The following is a 19829-nucleotide window of genomic DNA, read 5'->3' on the forward strand; positions in this document are numbered from 1 at the left end:
CAGAAAAAGGGCCTGATATCCTGCCTAAGGAAAGCTCCTTGTCAATTTTGGCGGCCACAACAGCCGGATTGTGTGTGACTGATAATTGATTTCTACAGTGCGCACTGCCTGTGTATCCCCCGGCCGGGATCCTAAAACCTTTAGAAAAACCTTCCTGGAGTAGGGTGGCCGCTTTGTGGTCAGGGTATCTGTTCAAGAATGGAATCATTGCCACCACATCCACTGGAGTGGGGGGGCGTGACGTGTCTGACTTATAGTGGCCTTCCCCTACCTCTCTGTCCCGTGTTACCTTGCTTGGACCTACAGGTAGATTCTGGATGAGAGGGGTGGCCACAGGAGGCACATGCATGCCTAAACTTACACGCGGCCCGTGTGCAGGTACGCTTATTAAAATCCCAGCACACTCCTTTCTTCTCTGGCCCACCTGCCCTAAATTTCCCAGGTACTTCACCCGTTTGGGGGGGCCGAAAGGGCTGCTGCGGTCTAGTGAACACCCTGCCCGCACCGAACTGGGGGGGAGGTGCAGTGTCAGAGAACTGTTTGTGCCAGGCCATGGAATCTACCGAGTCCCATGGTAATGCTCTATTGAATTCCAATGCCTTCCTAAAATTTACATCATAACCCTTCCATGCTTCCCCAGAATACTGCTGACTCCACCCCACAATCCTGCTCGAGTAGCAAGCCAATGCAGCCTGCAGATCTGGAGGACGCTCAGCCTTAACTGCAGTGAAAACGGCCCATGCTTGCATCCAATTATTGAGATTTTCTTCAACCCTGAATCTAGTACACTGCGCCCTCCATTCACTTGGGAGCATCCACTCTTTCAGTGCCTTCGCCTGCTCCATTTCCCTATTATCCAATAATAAAGAATAAATGTACACGTATTTGTCAGCCCAAATCATTTCTTTAACCGCTAAAGACACATGTTGAGCTAGATTTTCGCTCCTGGAAGGTACTACACCGTCCCCCAAGAGCGGCAATGCCACTTCCTTACCAAGCGCGGGCACCGGGGGCGGCTGCCCTTGTACTCCGTCCAGCTGGGGAACACTTGGACCTGCAAGGGGAGAAGAAATTGGCAATGCAACACTGTCGGCGATCGGTGCCGATCTAATTTTTTCCACGAACCTTGCCGCCTCTGCCGCATGGTCTGCAGTATTCGGGAAGGCTCCTCCTTTTTGAAGCCATGGCATCATGGCCGTTAACTGAGCTAATAATTCGGGAGGCATTGAATCTACGTTACCCCCCGGGACAACAGGTACCCCTGGGGTTATGCCCAGTGGTCCTGGCACAGCTGGCAGAGCGGGCGCCGGGTGTGGCCCGCCTGTACCCGGGATTGTGGGCACCAGTGCGGAAGCAGCCCCAGCGTCTACTGGTTGACCTGTCGGCACCGGCACCACAGGGGCAATGGGTGTAGGCACATGCGGCGGTGGGACCACCGCGGGGGGTGGGGCGGGTAATGGATCCCCTGGGCCTGGGATGGGGACCGCCTCCCTGGGTCTTTTGGACCTAGGTTTCCCTTGCGGGGTGACAAATTCCCCTCTTGGCACTGGTGCCACCCTCTTGCGGATCGGTCTCCCGGACGGGCCCGGTGCCTCACTCTCTCTGTCATCCAACCGAGCTTCCCGCTCCTTAATTTGTCCTAGCTGTTGCCTAATGTCGCTCATCTCCCGCATCATAGCCCGCATCATAGCCTCCATGCTGGACCCCCTTTTTCCACCCCTTGGGCCTGGCATGATGCTTACCCCAACAAAACACCCGCTGCCTACTCTCTTAGTTCCCAACAGGTCAACTGTGAGTACCTTGCAGATGGAGGGTCACCAGGGGGCTTTCGGCACCATGCAACGGCGACCGCAACACTAGCGGCTTGTCCGCTTATGTAAGGGGTGAGTAAACCTAATGTAGACACACCCGGCGGCCACCAGGAGCGATGAATGCCAGCCCCCCGTACCCCTCTTACCGATCCGTCCTGCGCACTTGCCGGCGATCTCCTTCTGTAACGACGCCCCACACCTGGGTGCTGACTGACCCCACGTTCTCACGCCTCTCCAGCTGAGAATCTGCACGGAATAGCGACGTTAGCTGCCTGGAATAGATAGATGTATTAACACCGTGTGATGACAGCAGGATCAGACTTTGGGACACACCAATTTAAAACAGTGGAGGCTTGAACACTCTTCCCACGAGGGGTCTTTACAACAAATTCTCACCCTCAATTGGATGTAATACAGTCCTAGATTAGTAAGTGCAGGACACTCATAAAAAACCCAGTTCACTGACTAATACTTGTTTTCCCCCTAAAACAAAACAATCCAACAAACAGTCATCCAATTATCAGTGTGTTAACCTAAGGGGTCTCCCATCCAGGTGCTGCCCTGGTCGACCCTGCTTCACTTCCTGCACCGTATCCTGAATAACACTGCCACAGGCCAGTAAATAAAAGCGTGCTAAACTACAAGACAGCTCTTAAATGCGCATCATTGCCCAACCACTATGAACAATGCACGATTATTTGGCGCCCTTACACATTCAGTGTACACAATAATAAACAGCTCTTAGATAAGCATCATTACCCAGCGCTTAAATAATAATCCACTTTGTAAAAATGCTCACGATTTTTTGGCGCCTTTACTGCGCACCGGAGCACCGAAGCACCCCTCCGCCTTCGTTCAGTATGTAGCTCGCTGGCCCTCCCTGTCCCCCGCGCCAAGAAATACCTTACGCAGACGCCGTGCACACAGTCAGGTGTCGCGCCGCTTTTGTATAATACTTCCAGGGTCTAGGCGAAAGCCTCCGCTACCGCCGCCTCTGCAGCCGCTTCCTGTTGTCGCTTCGCGTCCCTCGCCGACGGCAGTCACACGCGGCTGGCGGCTGGCTCCACACGACTGGGGCAGTGATCTCGCGCCGCGTCCAGCAAACCTTACAAATCCCCTGAAAAGAAATAGACAAAGAAACACTATCGCCTCGCGTCCCTGATGACGATCGTCTGGCGATCCCTCAACACGGCTGTCCCCGCGCTGCTGGGCTCTTGCTCCGCTCGTCAACCTGGAAAAGAAAAGAAAAGTAAAACAAAGAAGCCCCGAACGCGGGGCACAACGTTCAGCGAGGGAGCGTCCAGGGACAAGGGAGTCTCCTGGGCGCTCCCTACCTCTTATTCCCGAGGGGCCGGGTGGCCCCTCCTCACGCCCGCCCCCCCCGACCCGGAACCAGTCCATTGATTCCGGGTCAGGAGGGGCGCCGGCCAATCGGCGGTGGGCCGCGCCCCCAGGGCACGCCCCCACCGTCGAAGGACCCGAGGGGAGAAGGGGTGAGGCGGTCGCCGCGCCGCCATGCGTGCGGGGGGGCCGAGGGCCCCCCCTTTTCATTTAGTGAAGCATCTCATCCGCGGAGCCTGCAGCTCTATGTATGATTTAACAAGCCTCGCGCCGTGTCAGAGTATTTAAAATTGATGCCCCCCCCCCCCTTCAGACGAGCAATGCAGCGGTGCAGTAAGGGAACACGCCTCCTCCCTCCCTGCAACTGGTTGTGTGTAACATACAGCAATAATCAGGCCGCAGGGGGGAGCCTCCGAGCCCCGGCGCTGCTGCAGCTGCCGCACCACTGACACCCCCCTGTGTGTATGGAGCATAAACACAAGCTGCACGAGCGCGTTAGATCACAGCTAAAAGTCAGCACGCGTCTGGGAGTTTACCCGGCGCCCACGTTGCATCTCTCACTGGAGACGGGAGAAGCACGGATTGCACCATTCGGCAGGCCTGTGTTCTATTGACATACGACACAGAGTACATCGCCCCCTGGAGGATGAACGGCTGAGCGCACCCAAGACAGATCATGCAATAAATGGATTATTTCAGAGCCACCAGACCTGGCTGTAATTTTAGGTGCATTATGTCTTATTCTGGTCGAAACTCTGTTTTGCAAATTAAGTTTTCTATTCTTTGATTTAGAAATGTTTATCATAAAATCTCCTTTCCTTTTTTCACACCATACAACCATTGCATCTCCTTTCCTTTTTTCACACCATACAACCATTGCATTACAATGCAATAGGTCTCGCAGTTACGCAAGTTTCAGCTATTGAAATTGCAAATAACAATGCCCTTTATTTTGGTTTTCGTTTTAAAAACATAAATAAAAGGCACTGTCATTTACAATGCCAATAGCTTAAACCTGCGTTACTGCGAGACCTATTGCATTGCAAATGCTTGTTTTATATGGATTCCCTCTCCATCAATACTGTTGAGGGGAAAGGTGCCCAAACCTGAAACTTCATTACAGAGTTCAGTGCCTGCATACCTACTCATGGAAAAAAGCTTTATGAACGGAGCCCAAAGTTTACATATGGGGTCTGCCACAGAGCTTCTAGCAGTCATTACTTATTTTCATTACTGTAGTGCAAATAAATCTGTGAAACCAATTTTCACCCGTAACTGAAGAAAGAGAAAAAAACACTCACAAAATCCAGTTCAGTGGGAAATTTTCGAAGTTGGTATATGAAACAAATTACAATTTCGAGTAATTTAGGTGTAGATTCATTTCTCACACAAAGTCTCATACAAATACACATTACATCAATTACAACACAAAATACAGTCATTTGAATACATACATACATTAGGACATTAAAAAGAATTAACAAAGGGTGTATAAATAACAAGATAGGCAAGTTGACCAAGCCTAATTTGGAATGTTATAAAAATAGCAAATTGCATGAATTATAGGTCAGAGCAGTCACAGACAGCTTTTCATTAGAGGAATAGACACTACTAGGGCGTCTAAAATACAGAACATGTACATATGAGCACCAACTGTGGGAGGCAAACAATAGATTAAATGAAACCAGACACCACTAATGAAAGTCCCATCACGAAAAGCCCTTTCCTATGAAACCCCTTGGCTTGAATCACAGGCTAACATTTCCTGTTTTAGGTTTTAAAAGTTTACTTGAACTAACTCTCTTGCCTCCTACTTTTGCCAAATTGATGTACTGCCAAATGAACAGATTACCAAAGACCTGAAAAGAGGACTTTCAAGTCACAGCTTAAACATCAGGCTCAAAATCCAGCATCCTACCTGCTTTCGATAAAAACAGGCTCATTCCTCCAGACCCTGATCCAGCTTCCAATATAGTGTCCCCTGGGTTGACATCCATCAGCGACAGCATCGCATGACTATCCTACATATTAAAAAGAAGAGCATTTTAATACGTACAAAGCTCTTTGGACAGTCAATACTTTTTGTTCATACGGACCATGAAAAACGCTTTACTTATACCGCAAACCTTCCTGCTCTTTCAAGCGAAAGGTATATCTTAAACTATAAATCAAGATATTTTTACAATTATTTTGAGCATAGCTATTCGAAATGAACATGGACCTCTAGGCTCCCCGGGATAGCAAAGCAAATTCTCTGGGATTCACCTATGACACAGATGCCTCCTTCAACAGACACATGGTCCTGATAGCTAAGACAGCCTGGTATCTTCCAGCCTGAAAACAAAGTAAACCCCTATCTCCAAAAAACAGGCTTCAGGTAACGATGGGGCTAATGGTAGCTAAGCGGAACATAGCGCAGAGATGGGGGGTGGCAGAGGTACCATCTTTAGCAGCGTGGTGTAAAGACATGGACGTGGCCATGATGGCAGTGAGGACGATGTTTATTAATCGGGGCTGCCCCCAGAAATGGAGCAAGATATGGGGGCATGGAATAAATTCCGGGGAGATATTTGTGAGCCACCGCCTGATCGTGCTGAGGAAAGTTCGTAAGGGGAGCAATAAAGTAGGGGTCAGAATGAACCTAGAAGATTTGTGTGGAGAAATGCATAATAACAGAAAGATATGTACCGACGATAGACCTAATTTGTTAATATGGGAATATAAATTGATAGTGCTGTATGAATATGTACAACCTGTAATGTATGCCGCAGTTTGCTTTGAAAACAATAAAACAGATTTAAAAAAAAAAAAAAAAGAAAACAGGCTTCAGGACAACAGTGCACGCCATGGTCACCTGGTGGAGGTGAAGCTCTGTTAACAACCTTCCCAACAGCACTTTTGCCTTCCCAAATTAAAGGCACACTACATACAGCAAGACGTCTCAACAATTGACTGAAAAGATTTGAACATATCACTCCAAACAATTAAGAACTTATCTTGACTTCTCCACTTACAAGTCTGTAATCATCTACAAGACCAGCTACATCACGTATGAGACCACGGGAAACAGCAACCCTACACTGGTGGCTGAGAAGATAACCACCTCAAGTAGACAGCAGCACACTAGAAATAAAATAATTTAAAATATATAACAGAAGCCTTCAGCATTTACTCATGTTTGTGGCTGGCTGACAATTGTTGCTGCTGGAGTGATCCAGGAATTCCAACAAATACTCCCTTGGTAGTAATCTTGCACACACATACCCCAATAAGACAGGGGCCAGTTACAAGGAAGCAAAATCAATCTGCAACTGCAAAATCCAGAGTCTTCCAATTCTTGCCTCATGAATAGGCTTCGGTGCTCTCAATTGATCTTTAATCACCCAAGGTTCATTTTGAGAAGCACAATGTTTAAAGAAACAGGCCACCATGTATCTAACCACAATGTGTGGGCAGTTCTGGATCTTTAGCCAAAGCTGCGTGAACTTTACTAAAAGGCATTTGATGATACGTCTCAAGTGCCTAGTTTCAGGTGCCCCTTCAGTGCTTTTCTCCTGGATATCCATTCATCACAAGCCTCCGGACCGAGGCCATGCTGGCTGGGAAGACGTCCGGAGCCGCATCACGAAATCTCCGCTGCAGCTGTTGGCACCTGCGGGTGCAGGGCGGCGCTCTGCTTGCTGCGTAGCTGGTGCACTGCGGGTAAGGATGGACTGGAGCTCCGATGGTGTCCCCAGTCTGTTGTCTGGCTGGTTGGTGGATGCGGCGCTGTGCCAGGGGGCCTCTGGTACGCGCATAAGTAACGGGCTGACATTTGGTGATTCGTGACCACTTGTGGGGCTGGGGGCAATGTGATAGGCCTCCCCCCGGCATATTTTCGAATCTGGGTGCAGCAAACAAAATGAAGATTGTAGTGAGTGAATAGTCCGAGGGGCACAGATACCACCGGTAATGACCGCCGCGGTCATTTGCAGTTTCTGCCTTTGGTGCATGAGTAAAGATTTCCTCGTGGAGCCCTGCCTGACACCAAAATGGCGCCCGTGCTGGGAGTGGTCTTCTTCTTGGTCCTGTCACTGCATCTTTGGGATCACAAGAGCTACTGTAGGCTGGGCACCCCTTTCCAGGTGTCCATTCCAGGACTGGGACTATTATTCTCTGGCGGCTGATGTCCGGGATAATGACACTAACTACCTGTTGCCTGACTTTAGGATGGTCACCAGTGTACAGTACAGTCCCCTGCCTGACCCCAGGATGGCTTCCATAGTGGTCCCTGCCACATCGTTTTACTTCCATGAGACAACAATTGGACATTGTCCAGACCTTGAACCTATTCCCTAACCTGCTTACACATCAGGACTTGGAACCTGCGGAACTTACCCCAAACTGTGGAGACCAAGCAATTTGGCTGATGCCCAGTGGAGCTACCTGATAGCTAAAGAGGAGATGGGTTGTGGTCTCCCCCCCCACTGCCGTCACCTACCCAGCCGGACCGTGGGCAGATTTTCCCCTCGTCTCTACGTCCTATCTTCTTCCTACCCCTTTACCCTATCCCCTTACCTTTCCTTGCTCCACTCCTCATGTAAAGCGCTCAGATTCCTTCGGGTCTAGCCAGCGCTATATAATAACTAATTAATTAAATATGTTCCCATTTAGTACTCTTTCCCTCTTGGTCTACTTCCCTAGCTCCTATCACCTCTCCCCTGATTCTCTCCCCTTGCCTGCTACTCTGCCTAGCCCCCTGTCCTTTGTGCCCTTTGACTAAGCACTCCTTCTCCCCTTGTTGGGGAAAGATCCAATATTTATACTCTGGAGTCTCAGCGCAACCGCTGAAAGAGTCCATTGCGCCAAGGGAGCCACTCACAGATAAGGTATTGTATGGCACCCCTTGCCAAAGCACTCCCTCTCCCCTTTTTGGGGAAGGATCCAGCATGTAGGCCTTGGAGCCTCAGAGACCCCTCTGAGAGAGTCCACTGCGTAATGGGAGCCTCTCACAACAGAGATAGGGAAGTGATACCACTTCCCCTGGGATCACAGCTTACTGGACTTTGGATGTTGCTTTGACTCGTCTACTGGTTTGTGTCCCCGTCGCCCTTCCCCCTCCTCTTTCAATGCGGTGTCTCTCACCCTCCCCTCCTCTTTCCTGCCTTCATTATCTGTCTACTTCCCCAGCTCCTACCCCCCTCCCCTGAATCTCTCCCCTTGCCTGCTTTTCTCCTTACGTATGTGGAGAAGTGTGGCTCAATGGTTAGAGCGGCAGACCCTGATGCAGAGGTCTGGCCCGGGACCAGGGTTCAATTCCCGCCTCGGCGGGACTTGGGCTCAATTTCCTCGGACCCGATAATTCTCACCTTGGTGCCTATTCTAATCATGGGTTCCAATCTGCAACTCTGGGCAATAGCTTGCTTAATCTCCACAACGGCCCCAATAGCGCTGGGATGCCTGGCTTAACCTCGGGGGTGCCCAGGATTGGGCATTTCACAGGGAAAAGCCAGGAAGAGTTCCACAGCGGTATGCGTACAGCGCCAAGACACCTCAGGGTATAAGTGCGCTATACAAGTACGAATTCATTTCATTTCATTATTTGTGCTTATTGTTTATCGCGACCTTACAAGTAAATATGTTGCCATGCTCTTATAACTTTTTAACCTTTGTAATCGATGTAACTTTTAACTTTGACCTGATACCAATGTAAAGTGCTCTGATACCTCTGGGTCTAGCCAGCGCTATATAAAACCTTTAAAATAAAATAAATAAATAAACAAGCCACATTCCAATTCCTTCAGAGCTGAGTGGTATTCTGTTGTGCTGTTGTGAATAGATGCAGTTTGAGGACTAAATAGCAGAGAAATATCTAAACTGGGTGAAACACTATCCATGTCCTTATACAATGCTACTCCATTACCAAGAGGTCAGAAGATTTAAAAAGGGAACTGAAAGAATAGAAGTAACAGCCACGTAGGCAGTATGTTAACGAGGACTATGTATCACAGCTCAGCGAATATCTGGAACTAGAGTTCAATGAACAACAATACCACCGCGGCCCTCTTAAAGACTCAAGTGGTACTATCCTTCGGCAATGCAGAGGAGAAGGGCTCCAAAGGCTTTTGATGTCTTCCACACTGTAAAGGGTTCCTACTGCTTCCCACCTGCCTTCTAAAAGAGAAGAATCGTTGCTGCCTCTGACGCATCTGCAGTCCAAGGATGGGAGTGAGACCTTTATCTTAGCTCTCCAAAGAAGTTACTGTGCTTTCACGTTGCCATTCAGAGGTGGGAGCGCACAGACTACCTGGATTCCAATAGTGAATGTATTAAATGGAAGTTAACAGACATTGTTGGTTAACATGGCCAAGCTATGGCGCAGATGCCACAATTTGCGTACCTACAATGGGTGTTTAGCTAATATATAATGTAGGCCAATGACCCGCCAATTTGTTGCTGTACAGAGAGGAGGAAGATAGTCACATAACCACTGCTAGTCCTGTGCTTTCTTTTTTATGTATTTCATGCGTGTTTAAAGGATCTTCAGGCAAAGGGCAGTTTTTCTTAACAAACAGTATCCTCTTTAAGCTAGGAAGTTACAAGTAGTATCCTCTTTAAGCTAGTAAGTTACTAACATGCTACTTGTCTACATTTGCAGTATCACACTTGCACTGCTAGATTGCTATTTTAAGCTCCAGGCAAAGATAATGTGTTGTAGTAGTGCAGCCAAGTTTTTTAGGTCAGGCATTTCCCTATAAAAAAAGGCAACTGACAGCAAAGTTGAAGTCTCTTTTCAAATTTGCCGCCTTCTGTGGAACCCCGCAAAAGGCAGTGGGACCCGACGGAGGACCCTCTGCAGGCTCTGCTATCGGGATCACTGACTTGGCATCAGTAGTGACAACAGAAATGGTGGATGACTGTACCACTCATGGAAGCTTGCCCACCACTATTTCTGCCAGCATCCTCCCTGAGCAAGGCTGCCACGTCAGGCGTGTATTGAAACAATCTCGCCAAGTGGGCTCCTGTTCTCACTTCCGTATTCAACTCTTTCAACTCTATCTGGATCCACAAGGAAGTACCTCCTTCTTAGAGGTCCCTCGTCCTTGTACCCATTCATAAGAAGAGAGAGTCAATTAAAAGTCAAAAAGTTTATTGTTTCCAATTATTAAAAATTATTACAATATTACATTTACATTACAAAGATCACTTTTTTATTTATTTTTTATTTTAAAAATGTACTTGTTTAGTGCATTATTGGTTTAGCTGGTGCCGAAACTTGTTTAGTTATTTGTTTGTTTACTTTGTGATTGTTCTTCTTACTTAGGTGATCAACTCACCTCTGTCCATTTTCCTGCAAATTGATGGGTTGTTATGACCATGCCAAGCTTGTCTGTCAGTTGTCGGATATGCCATTTTCAATGTCTCTTATCTCCCCGAGCTCCGTTTGTCGTATGAGGGATTGTGCTTTTCTCACGTATTTAACCCCCCTGCAAGCCAACACGGAAGATGATCCCTCCAACCGTTCTAATTACAGCTTGTCTGCATGTACGAATGTCAATTTGTTAAAAATGTTTTTTAAAAGACGTCTCCTTTAGTCCGTGAGAGCAGGGCAAACACATAGTAGGTGGGGTAGTGTTTCGTTATGGTAGCCGCATAAGCGACAATGCGGGTCCTTGTGACTACATTTCCAGGATGGTAGCAAGTCCTTCGAATGCTGTAAGCCCAGCCGATGTTCTATATATTTCTGCTTTAGATTCTCGTTGAAATGACTTTTTAAATAAGGCTGCGGCTTCCCAGAGTATGAATTTATCACGGTCCATCCGTGTCTTCGTTTCGAGAGTATCGTTTTGTCTTCTAGAAAGAATTCTTAATTGACAGCATTATTTGTTGTTTTGTCGAAGCTGGTTCTATCTGGGATAGAATCCCATATCGATTGGATTCCTAAGCCCCTCAAGGATTGAGTCAAGAAATCTCCCTAGCTGCCTAATGTGATCTGTTTCTGCTGGTTTTCAATTTCTTTCCAGCATAGGCTGTCCAGTAAGCCTTCCTCTGACAGACGTATTTTGTGGCAAAGCTTCGCAAAGGTACCCATACTGCGAAACTTTTGATTCAGTAGGCCAAACTCTAGACGCACCTGTGCTGGTGAGGCTGATTTTGATAGGTTAAAAACCGCTTTGTATACTTTTGTTTGCAGATTATTTAACAACCTTGTATCTTTACCACACCAGATAACCCGTGCGTAAGACAGGGTGGGTAAGGTCTGTGCTTTCATCACATTTAGCAGATGTGAATAGGTTGGGCAACTCAGTTTTTTTTGCAATAACCGGTGTGCGTAGATCATGGAGTGGGTTTTTCCCTTTAGGTCTATTTTATGTTCTTTATTCGTTGGGCCTCGCCCCAGTTGTAGACCCAAGTATTTATAGGATGATTCCTCCTTTATTTGGGTGCTGTTTGCGTACCATGTGAACGATGATTTTTTTGGGGTCTACTAAGCGGACCACTTTGGTCTTTCCTTTGTTTAGTTCCAAGCCTTCGTGCTCCAAATAGGTTACAAGGTTATTAATCATTCTTTGCAGCCCTATTGGAGTTTGGCTCAACACGACTATATCGTCTGCATATTGTAGGAACGGTATAGGGGTTTTGCCATATTCAGTGGATGACCTTCACCCACCTGCATATGATTGATGATATCCGCCATGTAGAGATTGAATAGACTTAGGGCCAGGACGCATCCTTGTTTTAGGCCCTGTTGTGTGCTGATTTCGGCAGTTGTGCTGCTGCAGTCTCCCAGTTTAACTCTTGCCCATGGTGTTGCTGTATAGGCATATCATTGACTCCAATAGGTTCTCTGGTAGCCCCCACGATCTTAATTTTTCCCATAGTCGGATTCAATTCACCCTGTCGAATGCAGCTCGTAGGTCGATAAAACAAGCGAACAATCTGGTCTTCTTTGTTTCCGCTTTTTCCTTTAGGAGGGCTAAGGTTGTCAAATTTGTTAATGTGCCCGTCCTTGGCCTAAAAGCCGTTTGGAACATGGGGATTATATTTGTGTCTTCCATCCAATCTTGGAGGCGCTGTAACAAGCATGATCCGTATAGTTTCGCCTCCATGTCGATCAGCGATATCATCCTGTAGTTCCCTGGGTCGTTGTGATCACCCTGCTTGAAGATAGGGTGTATTATGTTCCCATTCCAGGATTTGGGCATTATGTTCTGGCTATAAATCAAATTACAGAGAGGTGTTAAGTATTCTGCCCAGAACTCAGGGGAATGTTTGAAGAGAGCATTCGGGAGCCCGTTGGGGCCTGCTGCACCCTCTGTTTTTAGGCGTTTTATTATGCCTTTTAGCTGTTTAGGTGTTACGAGGGTTTCTGGTACTGATTTTTGTTTTTCGGATGTTTTTGGAGGTGTGGTAATCTCGTTGCCAATGTTATCTGTGGGTTGATTCTCCCTGGCCTGTGATGGTACCCTGATTTCTTTCCGCGGGACTTCTTGTGTGCTTAAAAGAGTTTTAGCGTGCTCCAAGTTTTTGGGGCATATTCTGCAAATCTTTTTTGCAATTCCGCTTTTGTCCGTTCTCCCTGCCTGTATACATATTTTTAACGTGCTGAATCCATTTACTTTCTCCAATTCCTGCCTCTTGTCTTAATTGGTTGCCCCTTGTAAGTTTATTAATGATGCCCCAAAATGACCGGCCATTATTGTTTTTACCGGCTATTAGTAATTTGGTCCAGATTTCTTCTTGATATGATTTTTTTGCTTTACTCAGCAGTATCTTATATTTTTTTCGCATGGCCTTTAGTTTTGCTTTATCTGGTGTCTTTCCGTTTTTCATCTTTATTACCTGCTTTCGGACTTCATATAAGATTTTTCTTTTTTCCTCCTGTAGTGTGAGGTTGAACCAGGGCTTCTTCCTGGTGTCGATTCTTCCATTGTTCGGTTTTTTAGTAGGCAGATCTCTGGTTAAAGTGTTGCATAAATATTCCCATGTTTGTATTGGGTTTTCTATTTCTTTTGGTGTCATTTCCAACAATTGTTTTTTCAATTTATCCATTATAGGTTTTATGTCTTTTCCTCCCCATTTCAATTTCCGTAGATTGAATTTTTCAGTATATTGAATGACCGTATTGATTTTTTGGTTTTTATTGGCCCAAATTTTTATTTTGGTAATTAATGTGAGGTGGTCACTTTCTGTGCGCTGCCCAACCGAAAATGTGCTTATCTTTGGCACCAGGCTGTTGCTCATTATAGTAAAGTCTATTGTTGATTTCCGCTTGCCGCTTAAGAAGGTTATTGATGCTGGTTAGTCCCCGCTTGCCTTCCCATTCAAGATGGATAGGCCCAAATCCCTGAGCTCTTGAGTTATACGATTGTCCTTAACTAAGTTGCTGTAAAAATCTCCTGAAATAATCAGGGAATACGATTTGTGGGAGGTTTGTAGTGCTTGGATCAAGGTCATTAAGGTTATAAGTCTTTCCTTCTTCTGTTTCTTTTCAGGGTTTACATAGATATTGAGCACTAATAAGTTGTGATTGTGCAAGTTTGAGTTGGTTCTTTCTGTAATTTTTATTGCTTGCAGCCAGTTTGCCCCAATATCTATTTCTTCCACTTGCCATCCATACAACTGTGTGATATATGTTGTTAGGCCTCCTCTTGGGTGCCCAAATTTTGAGAATTTTTCGGCTAGGACGTGAAACTCTATGTAACCGGAGATGGATACTAGACTCAAATTCCAAGTTTCTTGGAGTAATATTAGGTCATGTTGTTCCAAGAATTTCGTGGTATCGTGGTCTTGCCCCATATTGTTGAAACCCTGGACGTTCCAAGAGCAAATGCTGATCGTATGTGGTTACCACGCGTTGAAGTTCTCCCCAGCTTTTTGGATATTCCCCGGTTCCTTTTGGTCATAAAGTGTAATCTGTAGCTGTGGTTTTTTGTTCTCATGCGGCCTTTTGCGATGGCTAGGAGCTCTTATTGCTTAACACCTTTGCGACCCAAGACCAGTCTGTGCTCTTCTCCAGGATGCTTCCTTGTTCCTCTGTGGTTGCCTTGCTCCTTGCTTTTTGTGAGGTTACTGAACATGCACTCTTTAGGCATGAGTTCTTGGAGTTTCCGGCTTCCTTTTCCAGCCTTTCCCTTTTGATGTTTTTCAAAAGGGGAAATGGGTATTTTTCCCGTTGATGCCGCCTCAGTCCAATGCCCCAAGTTTCAAAGGTTTGGCTTGTAGCGAGTATCCCTTCTACTACGGCTTTTGAAGACCAAGTGGTTAAGGACTCTTCTGCATTTCGATTGTTTGCGTTGGTTATGAATTCTACAGACAGCAGGTCTTGTGATGATATTTCCTCTAGTTCTGGAATTTCTTTGAAAAGCCGCATTATATTCCCTCTATTCAAGTTGTCTGGTCCACTTGTTATCTGGTATTCCGGTATGAGAGTTTTTCAGGGGTTTCTTCCTGTGTTTTGGCAACTTGTTTTTCATCTTTTTCTTCTTTCCGCTGAGTTGTTTTTGTTATTTCTCCCTTTGCGTTTATTATTCTGCCTGACCCTATTATGTTTTTTGTTGTTTTATCAGTTTGGTTAGATTGTCTGTTTGACTGAAAAATGGGTGCAGAAGGCCAACCTGTATTTGACTTGTTCCCTTTGGTTATTAGATCTTTAAGGTTTTTCATTCTTTGTATGTTTGGGTGTCTGTGTGTACCATAAGTGCTCATCTTTTTGTTGGAGGTTGCAGGGTCGCCCATGTCCTTTTATCTTTATTTTTATCGGCGTTCTTGCACTTCCATTTTCGCTGTCTATTTTTGTAATTTTCCTTTGGGTATTTTTGTCGCCCTCAATCGGGTATTTTTCCTCATTCCTACGTGAATTTGAGATCTGCTGGTCTTGTTTGGCCCGTCTTACTTCAGGAGTTAGGGTTTCGTTTATCCCATGAATCGTTACTACCTGATCTCCGTAGTCCTCTTGTTTAGCTCTTCTTTCTTTTGGAGTAGGGGTTTCGTCTTTCTGCTGCATCATTACTACTTGATCTCCATAGTCCTCTCGGCATGAAAGCTTATCGTCAACTCTCGCTTGTATCCAACCTTTTTCTTGTTGATGAGTGGTTTTGTGTTTTTGTGTGGTCAGGTTTTGTCTACCTTGTGTTTGATTTTGTTTTTTGTGCTATGGGGAGATCACAGATTCATTAAGCGAGTTGCATCCGTACTCTTCTCTGGACTGGTTCGATTGATCCTGGGTCTTGTCTGTATGATTTGCAGCGTTTTTTCCCGTTGTTAATTCCTCTTTCTTTGAAGTGGTTTGATTGAACATAGGGTAAATGTAATCATTAGTCAGAGGTAGTTCCTTGAGCTGGGTCCTCCCCTTCCTGGCGCGTTTCCTTTGTCTTTTTGTTAGCTTTGTTTTTAAATTGTCAGTTGGCGCTTTGCGGGTCATCGATTTGAGGGGCTTTCTGGTCCGGACGTTCCTTGTTTGTCATTTCTTTCCCGTGGTCCTGGGCGTAGTTTATAATTTGTTCCTTATTTTCGTAGGGACTCCCATTTTCATCTTCGACCTCCTCTACCCTTCTGGGGCTGCTGATTTTTTGATTTCCTATTGATGTCTGGACTGCCCCCAAGTTGTCTTTTAAGATATCGGGTATTTTTGACAATTTATCTACCAATTTGCCGCATACACAGCTTGGATGGGAGGTATCGGTGTAATATGCCATGTCTGCCCTCCTTGATAGAAGGGTTGCCATGTGGTCTAGCCTAGTATTTATACCTGAAATGTGCCCTGCGATCAAATTTATTAAGTCAATTTGTACGTCCATTTTATCAGACTGGAAATTCAGGGCCCTAATTGCCTGCTCCAAGGTGTTGATTAGTGTTTCACTCCACGGGGCCTAGTGAGCCTCTACCGCTGACACTTCTTCTGACCCGCTCACAGAGAAGATCGTGATTGGGGATGTCAGGTTTAGTTTTTTTGACCATCTTGTTTTTTGTCCGGGCTTCTCTTTCTTTTTATCGGGATTTTTATCTGGACGTAGTGGTGTTGATTCCAGTCTTTCCTCTCCACCCAGCCCCTTTCCCTGATCTTGTGCTGGTCTATGTCCATCTTGCTGACTTTGTTTGTTCGTGGAGACTTCTTGTCTGTGGTTTTGAGTCAAGTTTCCTACTTGATTGTTGGATTCCATGAGCCTATCCAAGCTTGTCTCGTTGGGTAAGGAAAAGGAGGTTGACCATACGTCGTCTTGTGTGGTGGTGTGCTCGACCCCGGTTTTGTTTCCCTTTATGTTGGGATTGTTGGCCTTATCCTTATTCCTATTCTCTGTTATCATGTCTTTTTCCAGAACTGGGGGACAATGGTTGTGTATTTGGGCTAATACCATAATTGGCTTGCGATCTTCTGTGTTGCCATTTGACTTGGCAAGAACTTGAGAGGTTTGTAACTGTGGGGTTTGCGACTGTTTTGATAGATAATTGGGGAATTGTTCTCAATAATGATTTTTTGTGCCTTTATGTTCTCCTTCTTGTTATTTGTTTGTGGTTCATCGCTGCTATTTGTCCTTGATGCAGGTGTGATTGGACTTGGTAGGTGGACTTGTTCCTGCGTTTGACCATAGATGGCCGCCATAGGGTCCTTCAAGAAGAACATTTTTTGTATCCCAATGATCTTTTTCGGACTGATTGTCGATAGTTCTGGGGCAGACACTAATCTCTCTCTTTGCTGTGTTTTCTTCTTTTTTTTCCCGGTCTTTAGTGTGCCCTGGTCTTTGCTTTCCTCATTTCCCTTTATCTCGTCACTTCTTTCCTGCCGCACTTTCCCCGATCTCATGGTTTCCTGCTTACTTGCGAACGTGCAAACGGACTCCCGACTCCTGGCTGTCCGACTTTTACTCTCCGGGTTCGTGTTTTGGAATGTTGCTCCAGTCACGTGGCCTTCCCACCCGTGTCCGTAACACTAATTCGGCCGTAATCCTCAAGCTGCCGCTCCGTTCCGGCGGAGGTCTGTGCGGCCCTGCTCCTCACTGCTCACTCGCTGCTCGTGCCTAGAAGCACAAGGCCCCCAAGCCTCCCAAGCCTGTCTGCTCCCTTTGTGTCCTGCCTTGCGCCCACTACTCGCCAGGCCACCACCTCCACCTCCACCGCCTGTGACCTCAAGCAATGATACGGTACAGGATGGTGTAGGGCGGGCAGAGACGCGGCACACAACGTTGGAGTAGCTGCCGTCAGGGGGGGGGAGGCACGTTACAGCAGAGCGGCAGTGAAGCAGCCCAACTCTGCCCTGAGTTCAGTGTTCAACAATGTTTAACAGCCGGCACGGCCACTCTCGGTTCAGTCGTCAAAAGTCAGGGATTTAATATTAATTTCAGAGTTTATCAAGGGGCCCGTCAAAACTTTTTTAGGTTTGAGGTTTAAGTTTTTGACCGTGCAGGGGGTATTCACAAGGCTGCAGCAGCGTCGGATTGACAGAGCCACTGCTGCTTTCCTGCTTCCCTGCTTCGATCCACTCGCGTTCTGTGTGATCCTGCAGGTTCCCCTTTCTTTTTAAGTTTTTAAAGTTTGCTCCTGCGGTTTCTCGGGCTCTCGGTCACCACTTCCGATGCTGCGCTCTGCTGCTGCTGCTGCTGCTCTCTCGCAGTCCTCTGCTGCTCTCTACTGTGCAATGGAATCTGCAGGCAAGTCCAGGCAAGCCAGGGGGCATCAGGCAGCGCAGCACCAACAGCTCACGAGGCGCACAAGAGAACACAGGTGAGTGGACAGTAAGAGACAGTGAGAGAAGCTCACAAGGAGAGCTGACCGCGAACGGAGCGCACGGGGGGGACCACGGGCGAATCAGACCTGGTCAGACTGCCTAGTTCAACCCCCCCGGCTCTTACTTCGCGGCCGCCTCTAACGGCTGCCGCACTCGCGTCACTGACCCCCCCCGCACTGCTAGCGCGACTCGGAAGCAACCTCACCTCCTTTGCCGGTGCGGTGAAGATGCGGTCACTCCAGCCGAGCTTTCCGGGGGAGTTTTCGCGGGGGTGAAAAGTCTGCGCGGCCGCGGCCGCTGGTGAAACCCGCTGACAAGATCCCGCAGCCTCCGCTTTGGCTTTTCGGTGGCTCTATTAACTTCGCACCCGCTCGCTCGGTTAGCTCCTCCTCTTCCTTCAAGAAGGGAGAGAGAATGACCCCCGCTAACTATTGTTCCATTTCATTATTAGACGGCGTAGAAACATCTTTCGAAACTTTTCCTATCCTATGGAAACATGGATGGACACTTGCCAGATTGTGACACATCTCCAAGCAGCCTTCCGAAAATGTCAAAGCACAAATCGATCACATTAGGTGGTTACATTTCATCTTTTCCAAATATGCCACAATTATAAAGGTTACACTATACCTGGAATTTGTTGACTTAAAACCGCTTTTGACTGAATCAATAGACCAATACTATGAAACATCTTAAAGTGTTAAGGTACATCAGACAAATTCCTCAATATCTTGATCAAACTTCACACCGATAAAGCCAGGGTGAAATATAGCCCCACAGGAGAATGCATGTGTGCCTTTGGTTTACAAACTGGAATCAGACACGGCTTTGTCCTTGCCCCTGAATTATTCAACTTGCATTTAAACGATGTGGACAAAGTTCTAACTATTAAAAACTGGAAGTCCCTAAGCTGGTCAAACATCATCTTCCAATTTGCTATCCGCCGTTGCCGCAGTGCTTTTAGCGTGTACTGAAATTACCATGCATTGGCTTCTAAATGGCTTTGAGACTTTTTGCTACAGCAAAAGATGAACGTTTAATATCCAGAAAACAAATGTTATGGTATTTAAACCAAGGTTTCAGTCAAAACTCACTTTCAAAATCTACGGTAGAGGGATTGAGAGTTTATACCAATAATTAAACTTTCCTGGGCTGAGCAATTGTTCAAACATATTTCCATCCTAGGCCACTATGCTGGAGCGGTATTAAACTTCTCCTGCAAATCTGTAAATAGATTACTTGGACCTGCCATCACAGCACGAAGTATATAAACTAAAGCAGCTGGTTCATATGGAGCCGATATTTGGGGCTATAAAAACTTGTCAACTTTGCAAACGACTGGGAACAACTTCCTCCGACGTCTGCTTTACCTTGGCCCAGGCACACCAACGATGGCATTGCAAGCAGAATCAGAAAATGAGGGGAGGAAGAAAATGAGGACCACATTGCTTTCAAGCCCATCTTATATTGGTCTCGCCTATGGACCAATACTGACCTCTCAGTATATCTGAAATATCCGACACACTTGCGCAGGACCCAAGTTTATTTGATAGATCGAAATTATAATTTCATCATCAAAGCATCATAAAAAAAACACATTATAGAATAAAAACTGATTCAGTAATTAATAATTAGAACTCCCAAATGCTCACATATTTAGAAATGCTACAAAAAAATATATGTAATAATTTCTTAAAATATAAAGTGAGTCAGAACCAGGACCCATAAATACATCATTGCATCAAGTGGAGTAGCAACTTTTTGCCTGTTTAACCAGACGCCATACAAAAACTTAGACACAGCAACTACAACTATTGAAAGGAATCACATTTGCAAATCCTAAGTGCTTGCTTTCTTTCCGTTGAACTCAGGGACCGGCAAAGAGGAACATTCTACTTACTCAAGCTTTGGGACACAAAGGGCAGAAGATCAACAAATGTTACTCTGTTTCTTCAACAGAAAGGAAAGAGAAG

The 19829-nt window shown here is 46.3% G+C and overlaps 1 protein-coding gene across 2 annotated transcripts in view; it reads right to left on the reverse strand.

The window, feature by feature from the left end:
• The window catches only part of TRMT61B (tRNA methyltransferase 61B), a 201051-nt gene that overhangs the window by 145599 nt on the left and 35623 nt on the right, over nucleotides 1-19829 (reverse strand). For both annotated transcript variants that reach the window (XM_078647509.1, XM_078647508.1), the window contains exon 2: nucleotides 5071-5173. In XM_078647509.1, coding sequence (XP_078503635.1) covers nucleotides 5071-5173 — 103 coding nt within the window. The remainder of the gene's footprint in view (nucleotides 1-5070; nucleotides 5174-19829) is intronic.

Source organism: Lissotriton helveticus, chromosome 6 (assembly GCF_964261635.1).
Source record: "Lissotriton helveticus chromosome 6, aLisHel1.1, whole genome shotgun sequence".
In the NCBI taxonomy this organism is placed as follows: domain Eukaryota; kingdom Metazoa; phylum Chordata; class Amphibia; order Caudata; family Salamandridae; genus Lissotriton; species Lissotriton helveticus.